General features: G+C 41.7%; 1 protein-coding gene across 2 annotated transcripts in view; it reads left to right on the top strand.

The window, feature by feature from the left end:
• The first annotated feature begins 15,485 nt into the window (after nt 1-15,485).
• Slc9a4 (solute carrier family 9 member A4) overlaps nt 15,486-19,249 on the top strand; it is a 63,816-nt gene continuing 60,052 nt past the window's right edge. The window contains exon 1 of one of the 2 annotated variants that reach the window (XM_006980408.4): nt 15,486-16,595. In XM_006980408.4, the coding sequence (XP_006980470.3) occupies nt 16,289-16,595 (307 nt within the window). In that variant the 5' untranslated portion in view covers nt 15,486-16,288. Of the gene's footprint in view, nt 16,596-17,238; nt 17,340-19,249 lie in introns of those variants that run through there. The other variant, XM_076557341.1, reaches the window with a different exon arrangement.

The raw sequence follows: 19,249 nt of genomic DNA, 5'->3' as shown, positions 1-19,249 counted from the left end.
ATTAATAAGACTTTTAATGAAACAATTTGATATTATTGTATGCTTTTCTTTATAATGAATAGGTGAAAAGATAGATGAAATATAAGAGGCTAGATATAAATATATGATAGATATAAACACATGATAGATATAAACACATGAACACGAACACATACTTGAAATGTCCACACTGACATCAGTTAGAAAATTTCTCAGGATACAGAAGGATGTGACATTATGAGAACAAGATAAAAACACAACAATATTAAACGTGATGCACCTAACAACTGTGTTTCAGAACACACAAGACAAAACAGTGACATGTCTGAAAAGAGGAGGGGGCAAATCAGCAGTTGTCATTGGAGACTGAAACTCCTCTCCTGAGTATCCACAGAACTGTAAAAAAGAAATCTTGTTGCAGACACAACCAGACAACAGAAGCGAACTGGCATTTTCATACATCGACTTGACAATTATAAAGCGCTCACTCAACTATAGCAGAAGGTACATTCTTTCAAGGTGCATGAAATCATTTTCCAAGGAAGGCCACATTCTAGACTGTAAAACAACGGTTACTAACAAGCCTGAAGAGCCAACTGAATACTAAGGCTAGGAATAGTGATGCATGTCTGCTAACCCAGCTCTGGGGAGGCAGAGACAGGTGGATCCCTGGAGCTTGCTGGTCAGATAGCCTAGCAAATCAGTAATCAAAAAATAAGGTGAGGAATGGCTGAAGAAGGCACCTAGCATTGACCATCACTTACAGGCAGGACCAGAAACAGACACAGACACACATAGACACACACAGACACACACAATTCACACAGACACAAACACACAGATACAGGCACACACACACACACATAGACAGACAGACACACACACACACACAGAGACATAGACAACACTGACACAGACAGACAGACACACATAGAGACATAAATATAGACACAGACATACACACACACACACAGGCACAGACATAGTGAAACACACAAATAATTAAAAAACTTGAAGTTATACTCTCTATGATTTTTTTTTTTTGGTTTTTCAAGACAGGGTTTCTCTGTGTAGCTTTGCGCCTTTCCTGGAACTCACTCTGTAGACCAGGCTGGCCTCGAACTCACAGAGATCCACTGCCTCTGCCTCCTGAGTGCTGGGATTAAAGGCATGGGCCACCACTGCCGGCATCTCTATGACATTTTTAAACTAGAAATTGTTAGCAGGAAGATGTCAGAAATATATCAAAGCACTTGAAATTAAACCATTTCTAAGAAATCTATAGAAAAAAGAGAATGGCTCATGGGAAATTCAGTATTACTTTCAAGTGAGGGAAAATGAAAATGCAGCATATCAAAATGTGAGACTATTTGGAGCTGGGCTGTATGTGTGTGGGAGTGTGTAGTATTAATGGTTCTTACTAGATATGAGAAATATGAGGCTGGAATGAGGCCTTTGCAACTAAGGTCACTTATTACTCTTGGAGAAGACCGGAGTGTGTCTCCCACTACTACAGTCAAACAGCTCATGACCACCCGTACCTCCAGCTCCAGGGCATCTGATGACCTCTTCTTGCCTTCGCAGACATCTCATTCACATGTAGGATCAACTGGATATCATCATTATATATTATATACAATGTATCCTGTATTGTAGCTGTGACATGCAAAGAAAGTAGATATTATATGATGAAATGACTCTCATTCCTCCTACAAAACTGAACTCAAAATGGACTATAGATCTCAAAAAAGGAAAAGAAAGAAACCAACCACAGATATATAAACTTTAGAAGAAACCCCACCTGTTCTTAGTCAAAGACCCCTTAGGTACGACACCAAATCATGCTTCATAAGACAAAAGAGGGATGCATCGGAGATTTCTACAAAACTGAACACTTTATTCTGAACTAATTGTGAAAAGGCAGACATCTTTGAAAATCATACACATACCAGAAGAACTGAATCCAGAATGTGTAGAGGTCTCTTGAAATTTACTCTTACTAAGAGAACTTCAATTTTCAAAAAGGAAGCCAAACCTTTAATGGCCACTTCACTGGAGGCAATTTCTGGATGGAAAGAAACATGTGAAAGGATGTATGACATGACCAGCAGAATGAAAAACCACCAGGACAGAAAAAATTCACACCACACAAATGGCTAATTTTGCAGGGGGTGTGGAGGAAGACCCCCTACAATGCTATTGTTCTTCTGCCAATGTCAAGTGCAAGTGAGGAGTGACAGGAGTGCATGGAACAGGCACTCTGCTCTGCAAAAACAGTTCAGAAAATCCTCTACTTAGCATATGACCCCCAAACCCACTCCTTAATATTTGCCATGAGGAACTAAAAACCTATGTTTAAAACACAAAGACATTCGTGGCAGCTTCCTTTCTAATCACCCAAACCTGAAATCACCTCCTTGACTGTTGTCTGGTATATAGAAGCTTATGTCCAACCAGGAGACAGAAATCACACAGCGGCCTGTGCTATAGTTCTTTGTCAACTTGTTGCAAGCTGGAGTCCACTAAGAAAAGGGAGCTTCAGCTAGGAAAATGTCCCCATCAGACTGTAGGCAAATCTCTGAGGGATTTCCCTGATTGATGATTGATGCAGGAATGTCTAGCCCACTGCGGGTGGTGCCCCCTCTGGGCAAATGGTCCTGGGTGCTATAAAAAAGCAAGCTGAGCAAGCCAGTGAGAGTGTTCCTGCATGGCCTCTGCTTCTGTTCCTGCCTCCAGGTTCCTGCCTTGAGTTCCAGCCCTGACTTCATTCAAAGACAGAACTGTGATGTGGGACTGTAAACTGAAACAAACCTGTTCCTCCTCCAGTGGCTTTTGGTAAAGGCGTTTTATCACAGCCACAGAGAGCAAACTAAGACTTACAGCAACTTAAAAATAGAAAGTTTTGATCTAAATAAATAGTTGTCTCCCAATGATAAGGAAGTGATTTTAAAAACAGAACCCCAAGGAGCACCTCAGGGCTGAAGGAGAATAGAAAAGCCAACTGGAAAGGGATCCCATCCCCAAGACCATCATGAACTGTGCTGTACATCCCAGCTAAGGACTGACATTCTGCTCTTCCAGCTGTTTCCCGTCTTCTGGATGACCTCCCATTTGTCAATAGTATCATCTGAAGGTCACACACCAGACATATCTTTGAACTTGAGCTAAAGGGTGAAAGGTCACTCTTCCCAAGCACCAGACAAAGCTAGTCTCTGTGAGATACCTCCAGGAAGCTCATAGACTCTCTTATATAGATCGCCAAGGGTAGTAACTGCTGGGCCAGTGTGTACCCTCAGCAAGTCTGGCAGGGGACATGGGGGTTGTCTACAGCCCTGTGATAACACAGAGGACTCCTGCCACACTTTGTTGTTAAATTTATGGCCTCTGTGAAAGCTCAATTTTCAACTGGAAGAGCCCTACTTAGCAACCGATTAAACTCTCCCCCAGGTAAGTGTGTGTGCTCTAGGGTCACTTCGAAGCCAGCCACCAACAGGTAGGTCTCTAAGTAGTTTGCACAGTTAAATATCACCCACTGGCTGGTCACACGATTCAACTCAAGTTCACTTCATACCTAAGAGTTCTCCACAAGGCTCTTTGCTGTAATCTGTTCTTTGAATAGGTAGATGTGGCTAAGCTATTTTAGGGAAACTGATTTTTCTTCCATCGTTCCCTCTCTGTGCTCCCGAGTAAACCTCCTTCACTGCCCAGGTTCAGATCCCATAAGCACCAACTATGTATGGGAGATGGGTTATTTAATCAGACATGGTAGAGACAGTAGCATGCACTCACCAAAACTATTTTGTATTTCTGGGCAGAACTATCCATTTCCAGCCTCCTTTGCTTCCTTGCGTGAGCCATTTCCTGCACCTTAACAAGTATCTGAGATAAATCAACTTACAAAGAGAAAAGTTCACAGTTTTGGAAGCTTCTGTCCACAATTACTTCATCTGATTGCTTCTGGGCCTGTGATGAAGTGACAAGATGTAGGAGTAAGAAAGGTGGCTCATCTCATGGCTGAGAAATGAAAAAGAGGACCAGGAAGGGCTGGGGTTCCACTACTCTCTTCAGGGGCCTTCTATAGATGTCCAGAAGTCAGTGTGACTCACCTTGGAAAGCATCTGTGTCATCAAGTTAGACCACAGCCTTCCCTCGTGGGCCTTTGGGAGATGGCAATCTCAGCCAACCACATGAATCACTCCCCAAACGTAGGTATAAGTGGCATGTAATTTCTAGACGAAAGCAACTTGGGACATTGTAACTTTTACACACCTTCTGCTGTGTCACTGTGACCTTGGCGGCCACATTGTGAAGGATGGCTTTCCAACCCTCACCGAATTGTAGCAAATGAGAAACTCTGCACCATTGGGTGTGCTGCAGTCTACACTGTCCAGACCCTCAAAAGAGAGATGTCTCTCCCCTCCCTTTACACGATGCACACTTACCCTAGGAAATTGCCACTGGGGACTCTCGAGCATTCCAGCTAAAGAAGTTCACATTGAAGCAGTTCTGTTTGAATTGTAGTTTGAATGTTTATCCTCTTCCACAGCTCATTCTGAAAATGGGGTCTTATTGTGGCAGTATCAGGAAGTGGAACTATCAGTGGATTCTTAGATGAAAAAGGTGTTTCCCTCATCCATAAACTGATACCATTAGAGCCAGTGGGTTCAGTGTGATCAGAGCTGGTGTATCTGTGTGTGTGTGTGTGTGTGTGTGTGTGTGTGTGTGTGTGTGTGTGTGTGTGTGAGCCCACGTGTTATATGCATGCATATGCAAGTAAGCAGGGGGTGAATTATCTGTACATGTCCATATGGAGACCAGAGATATATGCCAAGTACCTTCTATTTTAGCACATAGCATGGGATTGCAAACATGTTGCCCCACCTGGCATTTTACATGGGTTCTAGGCACCCGAACACAGGTCCTCAAGCTTGTATGCACAGCAAGCTCTTTCTTTACCAGCGAGCCAAGCCTCAGCCACTTGCCTTATCTCCTCTTGCTCTTTTCTTTGTCCTTCTTGGTCCACCATCAACTGTCTTCCAGATGTATAACGCAACAAGAAGGTCCGCACCAGCACCCTGATCTTGAGTTTGCAGATCCTAGACCTGTGAGCTAATTCATTTTGGCTCATTCTAAATTACTCAGCCAGTGATATTCTGATACAGCAACACAAAGTAGACCGAGATAATCACAGTATTTCCCGGCATCTCCTTAGCCTATCAGTTGCATTTATCCAAATATCACTTCTTCCGGGTAAACAATAGCCTCTCCCAAATGCCAGCGTATGTTGTCTACCACCTTAGTGAGAATCCACCCTTCTTGAACTCTAATGCCCATTATCACTTTGGGTGAATGGGGGCACAGAAAGATGAGGATAAATCATCTCAGAATCAGTAGAAGACCCATTTGACACTCCTAGCACGGGGGTCATGATGAAGGGTGAAATAAGAGGAAGAAGGGGAGGGCATCCACCCGGGAAGAGCAGCAAGATACAGTTCTGAACTCAGCCTTCTTGCTCAGGGTTCAGCTGTCTTTGTGACTTGATCTCTGAATGAGGGTAACTCATTCATCAGCCTGGTAACTATGTGAATGGGGAGAGTAAGGTGATAGGCTGCATTTGAAAGCCTTTGTACTTGCTGTTTTACTCCATTTCTCCAATAAATTGTGGTTTCATTGAGGACAACTTATTAGTTATAACAGCTTATTAGTGTGGTGATATTAAGGAATATAAAATGTCTACTTATATGGCATTTTTTTTGACAATGAATATTATGTTTGGGTTATACTTACTGTGGACCAAGGGTTTTTCCATGTTCTGTTATGCCACTTATCTACAGCCTATCTTCAAGATAGATGATACCACCACCACCAACACCAACACCACCACCACCACCGCTTCCACCATCATCACCATCATCATCAAAATGCAACCAAGACTAGAGAGATATTTAAAACATGCCTAATATCATATAGCTTCAAGTTCCTTTTTTAAAAAAATGCCAAGTGCTCTGGGGAGGTTGTCACATTAGACTTGTAAGAACATGGCATTAAAACCCTGGTGTGGAGCTGTGCCTCTTTTTCAGGACCATACTCATGTCCATCCTACCCACCTTGGTAGGTCCTCTTCTTTTCCTGCTGGGGTGTTTCTGAAGTTGGTTATCACCAAGTTCGTTTCTATCTGAACTGTGGAGGTTTGGCTTTGACTTTGGATGGCAGGGACAGAGTTCATCTTTTCTGTCCTGAAGGCAAGGTCAAAGCTATTGACTCCTCTCCAGTTTGGGATGAAGACTTTCAATTTAGGGAGATGATATACCAGACGTCGATCCAAGGCCACACAGTTTAATTGCTAGCTCAGGGCTTGGAAAGCAAATTATCTGGACAGAGCTAACCGGTTCTCTATCATGGCTCCTTCCCCCCTTTCTTCCTAAAAAAAGACTAGAAATTTCAGCTTCGACAAAGACACAAGAGCTCAGGGCCAATGTCCAATGCTTAGGCCCAGATACACATGGCTCAAATACATTCTGATGAAGCCACTGATGACTACTCACTGTGGTGAGGTGGGAAAAGGGGTGTTGGGGATTTTGTTGAAAGCTATTTTAGGAGAAATGTGCCTTTCAAGTTTATCACATGGTCATGAAGAAAATTATGGGAGGCTTGCTCATTTTTTTCTTTAGGAATGTCTCTGAAACAAAAGTCACCACTGGGTCTAAAAGTTAAGAAAATAAAAAAAAGGAAGACCCTCCCCCAAAATCACTGCTTGTCATTGTACAGCTGAAGCCCTGAAGGATGTGAAAGTTCCCCACATGGTATACCACGTTCAATTAGTACCATGAGGGTAGACAGGATATGGTAACCTAAATTATAAGATATGTAGCAGACAGGCAAGTCAGGCTTTTCCTTCTTCACCACTGGACCCCATGTGTAGACCAGTTTCCAACAGCATATGGCAAGGATCACAAGGACTCTTAAGACTGGCTCCCAATGGGGTCAGAAAGGGCAGGCTTTTACTACCAACAGAATTGTCTTCTTATGATTAGATTAGGCAATTTCAAAGCCTAGTGCAGCATCAAGGTTCAGATAGATATTTTATTTATCTGCTATGTACATGATTTTTTCCAGTCTCCTTCAAGTCAATCCTCATTGTCATTTTACCTGGATTTAGAATCACTTAGGAGACACACTTCTGGATACGTCTGTGAGGGTGTTTCCAGAGTTGTTTAAAGGAGGAATGAGAAGATCCACCCTGAATGTGAATGCCTTTATTCCATGGGCTTGGTTCCAGACTGGATGAAGAAGGGAAGAGAAGAAAGGGTGAAGCATTAGCATTCACCCCCTTCTTTCCTCTATAAAGGCACAATGAGACAGCTTCCATTTGCCCATCAAGAAGGACTGTACTCTCATACTATTACAGGACTTAACATCCAACAGAAAGAGACAGAAAAGGATAAAAGTTGCCCTTTCCATTGCCAAGGTGAAAGACACATTTTGTTCATCGGACATTGAGAAGTTGACAATGAAGAGGAAAGATTGAATGGTTACATGCATCTACTAGAATCACTTCACTCTGGGGACTTCATCTTTCCACTTCCAGTGACCTTAGCACCTTATGTCTCTATTTAGTGAAGCAGAGACTTTGCTTCTGACTCTTGAGAGAGATGCTTGGTAAATTACTCCACAACTGATGCACTTCAGGCTTTGCATTTCTTTTAGTTTGGAGCCCTGGTTAGTTTCTTTATGGACCACTTTGATGGTTTTGATGACTGGCTTTGTCTTTCAGAGTCCCGAGCCATTTGGATTACTTTTATTACAAGAAATTCTAACTTCTTGGGGGAGCGCTGTTTCAATCCTCTGATATCCAAAGGGAGGGCCACGGCATCTCTTTATAATGTCTGCATTCCTGCCCAGGTGGCTACAAGCTCATCCATAAGCTATCGCTTATATTACTGTAATTAGTGAGAAATCCCATCTAGGCTGCCATGTGTTGCCAGGGAGACTCCTGTCTCAGGATTCTTACTCTCATTAATAAAAGAGTTTAAGATCAGACACAGAAAAAAGTTCAAGAACAATTTTATTAAAAAGTTTAAAAGAAAAAATCACGGGTCAGGTATGCTAGAATCCCATCTGCTGGGGAAGGGAGGTGTGGAAAAGGAAGGAGGAAAGCCTTGGTTTTTGTCAGACATGACAGTTCAGCAAGCAGCCACATGGAAAGATGAGAGGTAGCTTCAGAGACAGTAAATAAGAAAGAGTAAAGATCGAGAAAGTGGATTTAGGATCGGGCCAGTATCTGAAGAAATGGAAAGAAAACAAGAAAAAGAAAAGGTTTTGTGTTTCTGAGTTAAGTCTTGAGACGTCAAGCCTGGCAGTGATGACATAACCTTTAATCCCAGCACTTGGGAGGGAGAGGCACCCAGTCTCTAGATTCAAAGCCAGTCCGGTCTACAGCTCGAGTTCCAGGACAATCAGAGCTACACAGAGAATCCCTGTCTTGAAAACTCAAAAACAAGCAAGCAAGCAAACACACAAACAAAAGACAACAAGACTTAGAAAGGCAGACAGGGCTTCAAGGCAGGTCCATAATCCCCAGGGTAGGATGTTGGGAAGGAAAAGTACTTCATCTTATTAAGGCGTAATTATTCCTCCCATCTCTTTAGCATATCTTTAGGCAAATTAGCCTCTCTGGGAAGTGGTCCTTTGTCTAGGTGATTGACAGACCCAGGTGGATTAACTCTTGTGTTTTTAGGAGCTTGGGATATTAGGTCTCCACCCAAGGCTGGAAATAGATTCCATTATCTTAACCAGTAGGGAATAGCTTTGCCTTAATGGGCATCAACAGAGCCCAATCAAGGCTACAATAACATTCCCTTTTTCAGAGGAGGTAACTCTAAAGTCATTTATGAAATTGGCTGAAATTGGAATAGATATATCCCTGTCTCCACAAAGAAAATCTGAAGATCTAATTCTAAAGCTGTTTATCAGGGGGTATTAGTGTCTGGACTGGAGTTTCAGTTATACCTTCACATATAGCCTCCAGGTGAAGTTACTCATTTAGGAAGATCAGAAATCAAAGCTCCCTTCTGGTATTTCTAACCTCAAGCAATGATACTCCTGAAGCCACTCCTTTTGGGTTCCTGGCCTTAAGCTGCCTAGTCAGATCCTGTCTAACACTACCAACACATACCATTTATGTGACAGGCTCCATCAAGTTGATGACTCTTCTATAAATTTGGTATTTATCAGGTCCAAAGGAAACTCCATTTCCCCAAATTCCAAAAGACAGAAAAGATAGATGTGGTATCTATTAGTATAGCAAACACATGCCTGCCTCCATGTTTCCCCAGTGTCATAAGCACCTGTTACACATTTCTTCAAAGTCCATGCTAGTTAGCATCCTAGCTCTTCTCATTTCCTCTCCTACCTTAAACTCCCTCCAGTGTATTGGCTTTCCTACCCACAGTGACTCATTCTCCTTATAACCCTGCTATTTCTTAACATACTTGCGGGGCGTTTACCCACCAACCCCACAGCTCCCCAGAGTTTTCTTGAGTGCGAGCAGCAGAAAATATTAGATAGAAGGATTTAGATTGTGGAGATAAACAGATAGAAAATAACTGATAGCCTCTAGAGGGCCTGGAACCTATTCCAACAAGCCCTGACTGTCTCTGCCCCCAGGGTATTTATAGAGATGCCAAGGGGTGGAGCAAAAGACACCCCCCCCCAGCACAGCCAAGTGTAGACTATCTCAGACACCTGCACTCAGGACCATGGTCCTAATCATCCTCTCTATGCGGACCTGCTGGGTAAAGCCATGAGGAACCTGAAAACGCACTACCATACATACTGTCCCCATCTCCCCCCACCCCCCAACTCTGCTCTTGCTTCTCTTCTGGCAAGATCCATTCTGCTGGTCATGTTCAGTCTACTTCTTTCTCTTTCTGCTCCAGATTCCTCCAGATGCCTCTGGCTGTTCTCTCCCTCACAATCGACAATAAAAACCTTCCTCCTAACCATACACCATGGAGTGGTCATGTTGATCATGTCATCGGTTTACACAGTGTTCTGTTTCTGTTGAACTATTTGGGTGGCTGCCGTAATAGGAAAGATTAAAATGTTTGCCCTTTTGTGGCTCTGTTGAGCCATGTCAGATAGAGAAACAGGGGTGCTAAAGAGACCTTGATTGTCATTTGGGTAACCAAGGAAAAATGTTACCTGCTATCTTAGTACTTCCCAGGGAGAATTCTGCCTAGTTATCCTTTTCTAAACTTCTGATGATTTCTAAAACAGCAAAAGGTAAATCTGCTTCTAGGGGTCCTGAAAAAAACAACCCTCAATAGCAAGCATCTGGCCACTTCATGTTTACATTTGTGTTTTGAACCTGTTGTGTAATAAAAATTACAATTCTTGACATGCCTAATTTGAAATGTGTGTGGTGGGGGAGCTTCAGGAAGTGCATACTGCTCTAGCAGAAGACCTGAGCTCTATTTCCAGCACCCAAGTTGGGTAGCTCTCTATTTACCTGTAACTCCAACTCCAGGAGATTGATACCTTCTTCTGGTTTCATTAGGAAACCTTCACTCCTTCATTCACCTGCACATACCCCTACACACACACACACACACACACACACAGAGAGAGAGAGAGAGAGAGAGAGAGAGAGAGAGAGAGAGAGAGAGAGAGAGAGAGAGGGAGAGAGAGAGAGAGAAATAAAATATACTTTAAAAAAGGTATAAAATGGAGGGGGTGGGGCTGGAGAGATTGCTTGGTGAATAAGAGTGCTTGCTGTGTAAACAAGGACCTGAGTTCTGGTACCTAGCACCCACATAAAAGCCAGATATGGCCACATAGGCCTATGCTCCTAGCATGGGGCAGCAACAGAAACAGGAGGATTGCTGGGACTTACTAGACAGCCAACCTACCTGAAATGCAACAAGCTCCAGGGTCAGTGACACACACTGTCAGGAGGGTCTAAGGCTGAGATGATGAAGCTGGCATTGGATGTACCTCTCTGGCTTCCAAGAAGGCCTGTGCCTCCCACATCCCCCTCACATGTATCACATGTTGTATGTGAATGTATGAAAACGTTTAGGGATGACCTGGGCTCTATGCTACTACATAGGGGCTGCTGCTTCTATTTTTTCTCTCTTCCTTTAATAAAGCTGTTTGCTTCTCACACTTGATCATTGATTATAAAGTTTGGAATTGAAGAAAAACTGAATGCACAGGACTTTGTCTCAGTCAAACTTGCTGAAAAGTCATCTTCACGCTCTTTTCCTGGTGGAATGGTTTAGTTCTGGAAACCCGAAAACAGGGTGAGAAAACAAGAGGTACCGGGGCTTCTAAAGCCACTATTTTAGAGAGATAATAAATATCTAAAATGCTACTGACAATACAGTTGGTTTATTTTAAACATTCATTAGAGTCGTAAGTTTTTTTTTAATTATAAAATTTATATGGACTGCATAGATTTTTAAGAATTGTCATGCAAAACACTTTCTTGATAGTCAGCATAACAAAAAATAAGTATATAACAATATCCTCAGAATATTTCTAACATGAACTTTACTAGATAAACTTAAAATGCAAATTTAAAGGATCAACCTTAGGATTAGCCTGTAGGCTGAGAAACTTCACAAGATTTCTGAATTTTAGCTCATATAAAATATGCATGAGTTTTATCAGCACTGAGATGTGCTGATTTTGTTAGGATAATTGCTGACAGATAATACATTTTGTTCTAAGTGATGCTGAGATCAGATATTTTAATACCTAAATTTGTTGTGTATGTGGACTGTAAAATTATCAGGAGTTTGTTTCTGAGATGATTACTTATGTTTTCTACTAATTTTTGTCAAGTTTTTGCCTACTTAGGGAACCATGTCTAACAAAATTGAGGTTCATTTAAGTTTTTGTTTATGTTGGCATCTTTTAAATGGCCACTTTTCAAGCAACTATCTTAAAATAGTTGTATTTTATTTTATTTCCTATGACTGGAAACATATAAAACTCTATGTCTAAACTTTATATATTTTGCAAAAGTTTGACATGTAAGTTTGTTTGTTTGTTTTTGGGAGAAGGTTTCACTTTGTAGTGTTGACTGGCCTATAACTTGCTATGTAGCCCAGATTAGTTCAGAGATCCATCTGCCTCTGCCTACTAAGTGCTGAGATTAAAGGTGTGTACCAGCATGCTGGTAATATGTAAGTTTAATACATGCAAAAAATACATGCTATTTATTCAGTATGCATCATGTTTAGACTGTCAACATATCAAATGAACAATAAATTCTTTTGACATTTCTGCTTTTTAAAAATCAGTACCAGTAAGACTCAAAACCTACCATTTGAGTAATCTTGCTACTTCAGACCTTGGGAATAACTTTAGAAGTAGGTGTCTGGATTTTCATGGTGGAAATGGGTTATATGTATCTTCCAGTCTCAATTGATCTACTAAATGATGTTTGGGTTACTTCTTCAGAGGGAAGGGTGTTACCGTGGTCCTGAAGGACATCAGGGCTCCGTTGAAGCCTAGCAAGACAAAACTATTTACTCCTGCTCAGAAGAATAGAATCTGCCTCCAGTCCTGAGTTAAGATAGGACATATCATTGTCATTGTCTTCTCCCTTAAGAGTTAATTTTGGGCTAGGCTCAGTAGTTAATGGTGCTTGCCTTCAAGTTTGAAGACCTGAGTTTGGTCCTATGTGATAAAAACAGAGAAGAGACTCAAATAAGTTGTCCTCTGTTCTCCACATGTGTGCAGTGCTGTATACACACGATCACTACTCTACACCATGCAAAATAAACAAATAAGTAAATGAATTAAAAATGTTATTTTAAAAAATTAATTTATCTGGGAGTATTAATCACTTGTCTAATCACCCACCCAATGGACCCTGTCTCAGAAAGACTAATTCACCTGAAGCCACGCTGAAGAGATGAGAGGAATAATTATTGCTTCCATGATACAATGGACTCTTCAGTTCCAGAGAAGGATAGTGGCCAACTTCCAGGCTTTCTCACTCTTTCTCAGAAGGAACCCCAGTCCCTTCCACTTTACCTGCTCGTCCGCCGTGGGGTTGTCTGCTGAACCCTGTTGCTGAACGTGGATGTCTAACTCAAAAGCATGGCTTCTCTCTTCCTGTTCTCCAACTCTCTTTTCTGGGCAGCTGCTAAGATCCCCAGCTTAACGCCCCCATTGCTTTTCTTTTAACCTCCTATCAATTTGATTTCTCCAGCTTCCTTCTTATTAATGTGACTAAGAACCCAGGGAACCATAATTTCCTTGGTAACATATGGCAACCCAGATAGGATTTCCTAAATTTTCTGGTAATTCTAATTCTGGTAGTTTCTAACTGTTGTTGGCTCTTTTATATGTATTTCTGCCTCTTGTATTATATAAATCCTCTGTTAGATTTCTGAGGCGGTGTATAAAGACAGAACGTAGAAAGGGACCAGAGTCTGACCTCAGCAAATGACACTGTTAATTTTAAACAAGGAAGCACATGGGATGGAGGTCCTGTGGAGAGAAAAACCTAGCTGAGACCCTTTATGGAGGTATGGGGGTTCTGGAAATGAGGAAGCAGATACAGCTTTGGGGGCTACCTGTGGGTCTCTCTGTGGTCTCTCTTTCCTGGAACTGTCAGCTTCAGGCAAGCCCATTTATCTTGGGAGAAAGGCCGTTGCTGCCAACTGTCCTTGCTGGGCTGAGCAAGGTCAGCTGCCATCTCATAGGGGCCCTGGTCTTACAAGGCAGCCTATCACCTTCTCCCACGCAAAGCACAGGAGCACACTTCTGATATTCAAGCTGAAACTGTTGGTGGGGGGTACGAAGCGTTTGCAGGCCTGTGTTTACGTGTTCCCACTTGTAGTATGATTAATCACACGAAGCATGTAGAGTGAGACAGGCCCTAACGTTGTGAACTCCAAGCAGTGCCTTAGAATAAATAATTAAAAGATATCGAACACTGGCTATGTAAGAAGTACATCTGTAATCAGGTATGAATTCGTAAGAGACAATTGTGCCTGTTTCCTTGGCTATCAGTCACTGGAATTTCCCCAGAAAGCTCAAACTGGGAGAAGAAAAAGGCTAAAGCCTGGTGCCAGGCAGAGGAGGAACTTGTTTCCAGGAAAAGAGATTTCACACCTCAGGCCACCTGCGGGGAGACAACTGACAGGTCAGTTATGGGCAAAGACTCCGCTGATGGGTACTGCTTAGTGATGAATCCCAACATCATGTCAGGACCCCAGAAGATGGATGTGGTGGGTGGGTGGGGATCACAGGACCACTTTGTCCTTTTCCCAACATGGCCATGTTGACTAAATCTTCTCTCCCGGCTTTTCAGTATTGCATATCTAATTGGCATAGTGAGGACAGGTGTCTGAGCCTACCTCTTCAAGGCTGCCAGGGCCCAGGAACTGGTTCTGATGACTCTGCTCACAAACTTCTTAAATAGATCTAACAGATTTTTAGTCAATTATTAATGATTTTCCATTTAAAAAGATTGCATCACAAGCACATAGAAGTAGTTTTACTTTCTCAAATCAACCCGGGTATTCCTTTCTTTATTGTTTAATTCCGCCGGATAGAACCTGCTTGGGGGTGTTGTAAGACCAGGGCAAAGTCTTTAGTTTTTGACCGAGAGGTAACCTGCTGCCTGGGAATGCTATCATTTCAAGGCATATCCCTCTACTCCCGTTTTTAATGTCTGTTTTAAAAATGAAAACATGTTGGCTTAGTCTCATATGTTTTGTGTCCGTTGAAATGATCTATATGACTTTGACCTTCATCCTACCACACTAAATGGTGTTGAAATTCATCCAATTTTTCTACCCGGAGTTAACCTTACTGTGTAAATCCATGCTTCAGATTGTTATGTATCTTCTTGAATGATTGACCTTCGCATTTCTCTAGTATACCGTCCCCCTTCTCCCCGCTTCCAGCAATGTTAGTTCCGCCAAAGCTGACCTTGGAGTTATTCGTAAAACGAATCCCCCTTTCCGTCCACGCTCTTGGTGTGCTATCTCCTCTTCCATTCTGTTGCTTTCTATATTCCATCTTAAAGAATTTCCATTTGTAAAGGAAATCAGAAGGTTGTTCCGTAAGGCGCACTGGACAAGAGAGGATGCTAACACGGTAAGACTCAAAGGGACACACACTGTGGCCCTAGGCACAGCTTGTTTGTTGTTTTTAACATCCTTGCTTCAGCTGTCTTTAGGAAAATACATAGTAAATCTGTGGGAAATTTTGGCTCTTTTCCAAGGTTTTCTCCTTATTTATCTTATTATTTATTGTCCTATCTGCTTTATGGAATGAATACAAGTAGGCACTCCCAGATAAAGAACCTTTGACAAAACCAGTTCTGAACCCTACAGACAGTCCATGCAGACACTTCTTTTGTACAGACAGACCACAATAACGAAACGGTTAACTGCAGGTTTGGGCATTCTAGAACATTTTCTCAACTGGGTTTTCCAATACATTCACCCAACTTCCTATTTTGTTTCTTCCTTTTGCAGAAACTGTCTATGAAGTTTATGAAGACTGGGAGCCTTGTTTCTTCCATACATTATTGGCCAGGAAGTTCAGCGTTCATTATCTTCCTGGTCCTTGCCTTGCTTCCGCCTCCCTTGTCTATGAAAACCGTCTGATAGGTCTTCCAGGACAGTCCCATTTTCTCCTCATGGCTTGGTTTGGATGCTAACTCCAAGGTCAGCAACTTGTCTTTACCAACTCGCAAAGGGTGCCATGCTGCAGGTGCCCACTAGGTGTCAGTAGCGTAGCCTGCCAAGGATCTTCAGAGCAAGCATTTCATCACAAAAATCAAATCAAAGCAAATAATTAAGTGTGGATCAAGAGCTACCTGCAGCTTTGACCGGTTCAAAACAGGTGAGACAGAAGCGGGAGGTGTGGAGGATCAGGTACACTACAGGTGACTCCTAGGATCCAATAGGGCAGGAAGGATTCCCTTCCTTATTAAAGGACTTCAGTGATTCACGGAATGAGTATCCTTTCCAATTTACACTCACAAGATGAAGCCGGTGTTCAGTGAGTGAGGAAACAGCTTTGAATTAAGAGGGATTTCTCTTCATAGATTTCTCTTCAATTCACAATCGGGTGAAGGTCCTGCAGGTAGATTCCCGTTGGAAGCCTACATTTATTTGATCGAGAAGCTGAGCTGCCTGAATTGACAGATATCACGAAGATTTGAAGGCATGTACCTGCAGAATCATCAAACTGGACTCGTTTGGGAATGACTTCTGGATTGCACATATATTACCTCTCATCTGGGTAATGCGGCTGGAAACCTGCCCTGCCTCAGATGTATGGCACACATCAGCTCCCAGGTGAATATAGTAAGAGACCCACAGGCATGGGTCTGGCATTGCATAAGGCTTTTCGTTCTTGGAGCTGGTTGCTATGGCTGATGGTCCTTGCATGTTCGGAAGCATCATCGTATGTGAATGAATCCTCAAATTCCACTGCCCAACAGGCACCTGATGCTCGGTTTGCTGCTTCCAGCTCAGACCCTGATGCAAGGATATCTGTGTTTGAACTGGATTATGACTATGTTCAAATTCCCTATGAGGTCACCCTCTGGATATTGCTTGCATCTCTTGCAAAGATCGGTAAGTGCTCAATATATATTTAAGGGGGGATTGTGTCTTACCTGAAGTATGACATATAAAACTCTCTTATAAATAGACCATGGGTTAAGTAGATATTAACTGTTACTTGTGGTGCATTAAAATTATATTCCCTGAAATCAAGAGAAAGTCATGGCTTTTTAATGCTTCAGGATTGTGTTGAAATTTAAATGCATACTTCTACGCCCTTCATTGTTTGGACTTTGTAATTCAAGAACACAACCATGTGACTTATCTGTCATGTAAAAATCTCATGCTCCATGTTTTAAAAAAAATATAAAATATAAAGTGTCCAGAGCTTGGGAAATGCCAGAGACTGAATAATATTTCTTCTTTTTTAAAATGATCTGCCTTCGTTCCTAGCCATGGACTGTGATTTGTTCCTTATTTAGCTTTAGTTATTTATTCCTTCTAAGAGACCCAGGTTTCTTTTGAAGTGACAGGAGAAAATAACCACAGGTAACTCTCACATCCCAGCAATGTGGAGTGGGGTATATGAGACAATACCTTTTTAGTAAAAGTATAGCTTTCCTCCTAGCTCAAATGGGGCTGCTGGCCACCTCTGCTTTCCTTTGTAAATGGAAGTGAGCCGAAGCAAATGGATTAAATTCAAGTCAGGTGCTCTTCATACAGCAGCCACAGCAGTGGTTCACATTCTATGACCAATCTGCCGCCCCTTCTCTCCTGAAAACAGCTTACTCCAATGAAGAAAATCCATACAATTTTGTGAGTTACTGCGTATAATGTTGCCTTTGTCTCCTCTATGATGAACTGTAGATAATTTGAGTGCACAGATTGTCTTATTGATGTAGAAACTTTCAAACATTTTTTATTTTCATATACATACATATATGCATATATATACATATATGTGACAGATGTGAAATGTAGATTGAGCCATGTGTAGTCTGTAGTGAATTTTTATGGGCTCTCGGCTATCTATGTAATAACTCCTTCCTTCCCGTGGACTGGGGGCCTCAGGTATACTCAGGTGCTTCTTTAAAGCAGCCTTGTATTTTAAGCTATGAAAATATTAAAATGGAATAGAAAGGGTTGGTTGGGAGAAATCTCTTGTGATTTGCTAAATGGTTAGCTTACACAAAGGATACATCATTTTAAAGGAGTATTTGAGGAAAACTGGCTCTGTAAGTCAATACTGTGCTCAGGCCAGAGCAGGGGCTAGCAACTTTCATTTAGCCAGACGAATAATGAGAATTTTCAAAGTTGTCTCCCATGATACTTTGGTGCCACTCGTAAACAATGGGGAGTATTATTTGTCTCCATTGATCCCTCTCCCACAGCTTTCCTTCCTCTGGATAGCAACAGCTGAAGTTGTCTGGGTACTTAGAACACAGACCTTTTGCTGACCAGCTGGCCCCTTTATCTATCGATAGACACCTAGAAGCAGAGGAGGGCCCAATTTATCTATTTTTTTTTTACATTTGCATAAGATGTTGGTTGTTATTTAGATGTATTGCACGTGCTCAGAATTCACTATCAGGAAATATGAGGAGACCATTGGGGACACTTTTGTTCAAGGGACTCTCAGTTAAATGTTAGTGATTTTCATGATGATGTAATTCAGTACAATTTCAGAAAGGAAAATTACTGTCAGAGATTATCAGTCGGAACATACTTATTCAAAAATGATTTTATAATGGTTAGCCTTAGGAATCTAGATAAGTCTGGACTCCATAAGCATTTGGGAAGTGAAAAGAAAAGATGTGTATTTATTAAATGCATGTTATGTGCCCAATATTGTGCCTGACATTCTGTATAATATGATGGCTTATTTACTGAGAGATAAATAGTAATAATAGTAAAGATGATGGTAACTATGGTGGTTTCTAAACTTTAACACTTAAGGAATGCCTATTAGTATTCAGATTATAAATTATGAATAATAACATAATTTTAAGCCTTATTATTGCCATCGTGTATTACTTCTCATTCTTTCGGGCACATTTGTGGAGTGCACATGCTGTACCTGGAAACAAGTGGGTTGGACCTTAAGGGACGTAGTTTAACAAGGATAAGAGGTGAACCTAGAACTCCCTAGTAGGCACTTTGATGGGAAAATATCAAAATGCTCTCCATTCCTTTTAAATACCTAACTCTGAACTATAACACACAGGTACTATAGAACAAAGGTAATTCAAGTCACTTCTGGCTTTGTGAGTTATCTTTTCGTTCCATCAAACTTCTTGGAATGTTATGGGAACCGTTCCTGGACCCACTGGGAAGACTAGCATTGAAGGTTGTCTCCCATTTCCCAGGACTTTAGTGTTTCTTTCCATTTCCTTTTCAAGCACTGGGATTGTAGAAGTTTAAAGTGACTGACTTTGGGATTCTGCTGTCCTTCATGAAAGGGCACAACTGATTTAAAGTGTAAAATGCATTAAGTCCTTCCTATTGCAGTGCAACAAGCATGTGTGGCCTGTTGGTGCCACAGCTCTGCAGGCCCATTTTACTTTAAGGCAGGTAGATCCATTTCACAAACCTCAGTTCAAGGGAACAGAGCCAGAATGGCAAACCATAGATCCGGAGAAAACACACAGGCTCTTCAACTTCCATGGCATAACTTAGAAGTTAAGTTTGATTAAACACTAAAGTGAAAGACAAAAATAAGGAAGGTG

Source organism: Peromyscus maniculatus, chromosome 21 (genome assembly GCF_049852395.1).
Source record: "Peromyscus maniculatus bairdii isolate BWxNUB_F1_BW_parent chromosome 21, HU_Pman_BW_mat_3.1, whole genome shotgun sequence".
In the NCBI taxonomy this organism is placed as follows: Eukaryota; Metazoa; Chordata; class Mammalia; order Rodentia; family Cricetidae; genus Peromyscus; species Peromyscus maniculatus.
The sequence above is the reverse complement of the archived record's forward strand: the minus strand, read 5'-3'. Positions and strand labels throughout refer to the sequence as shown.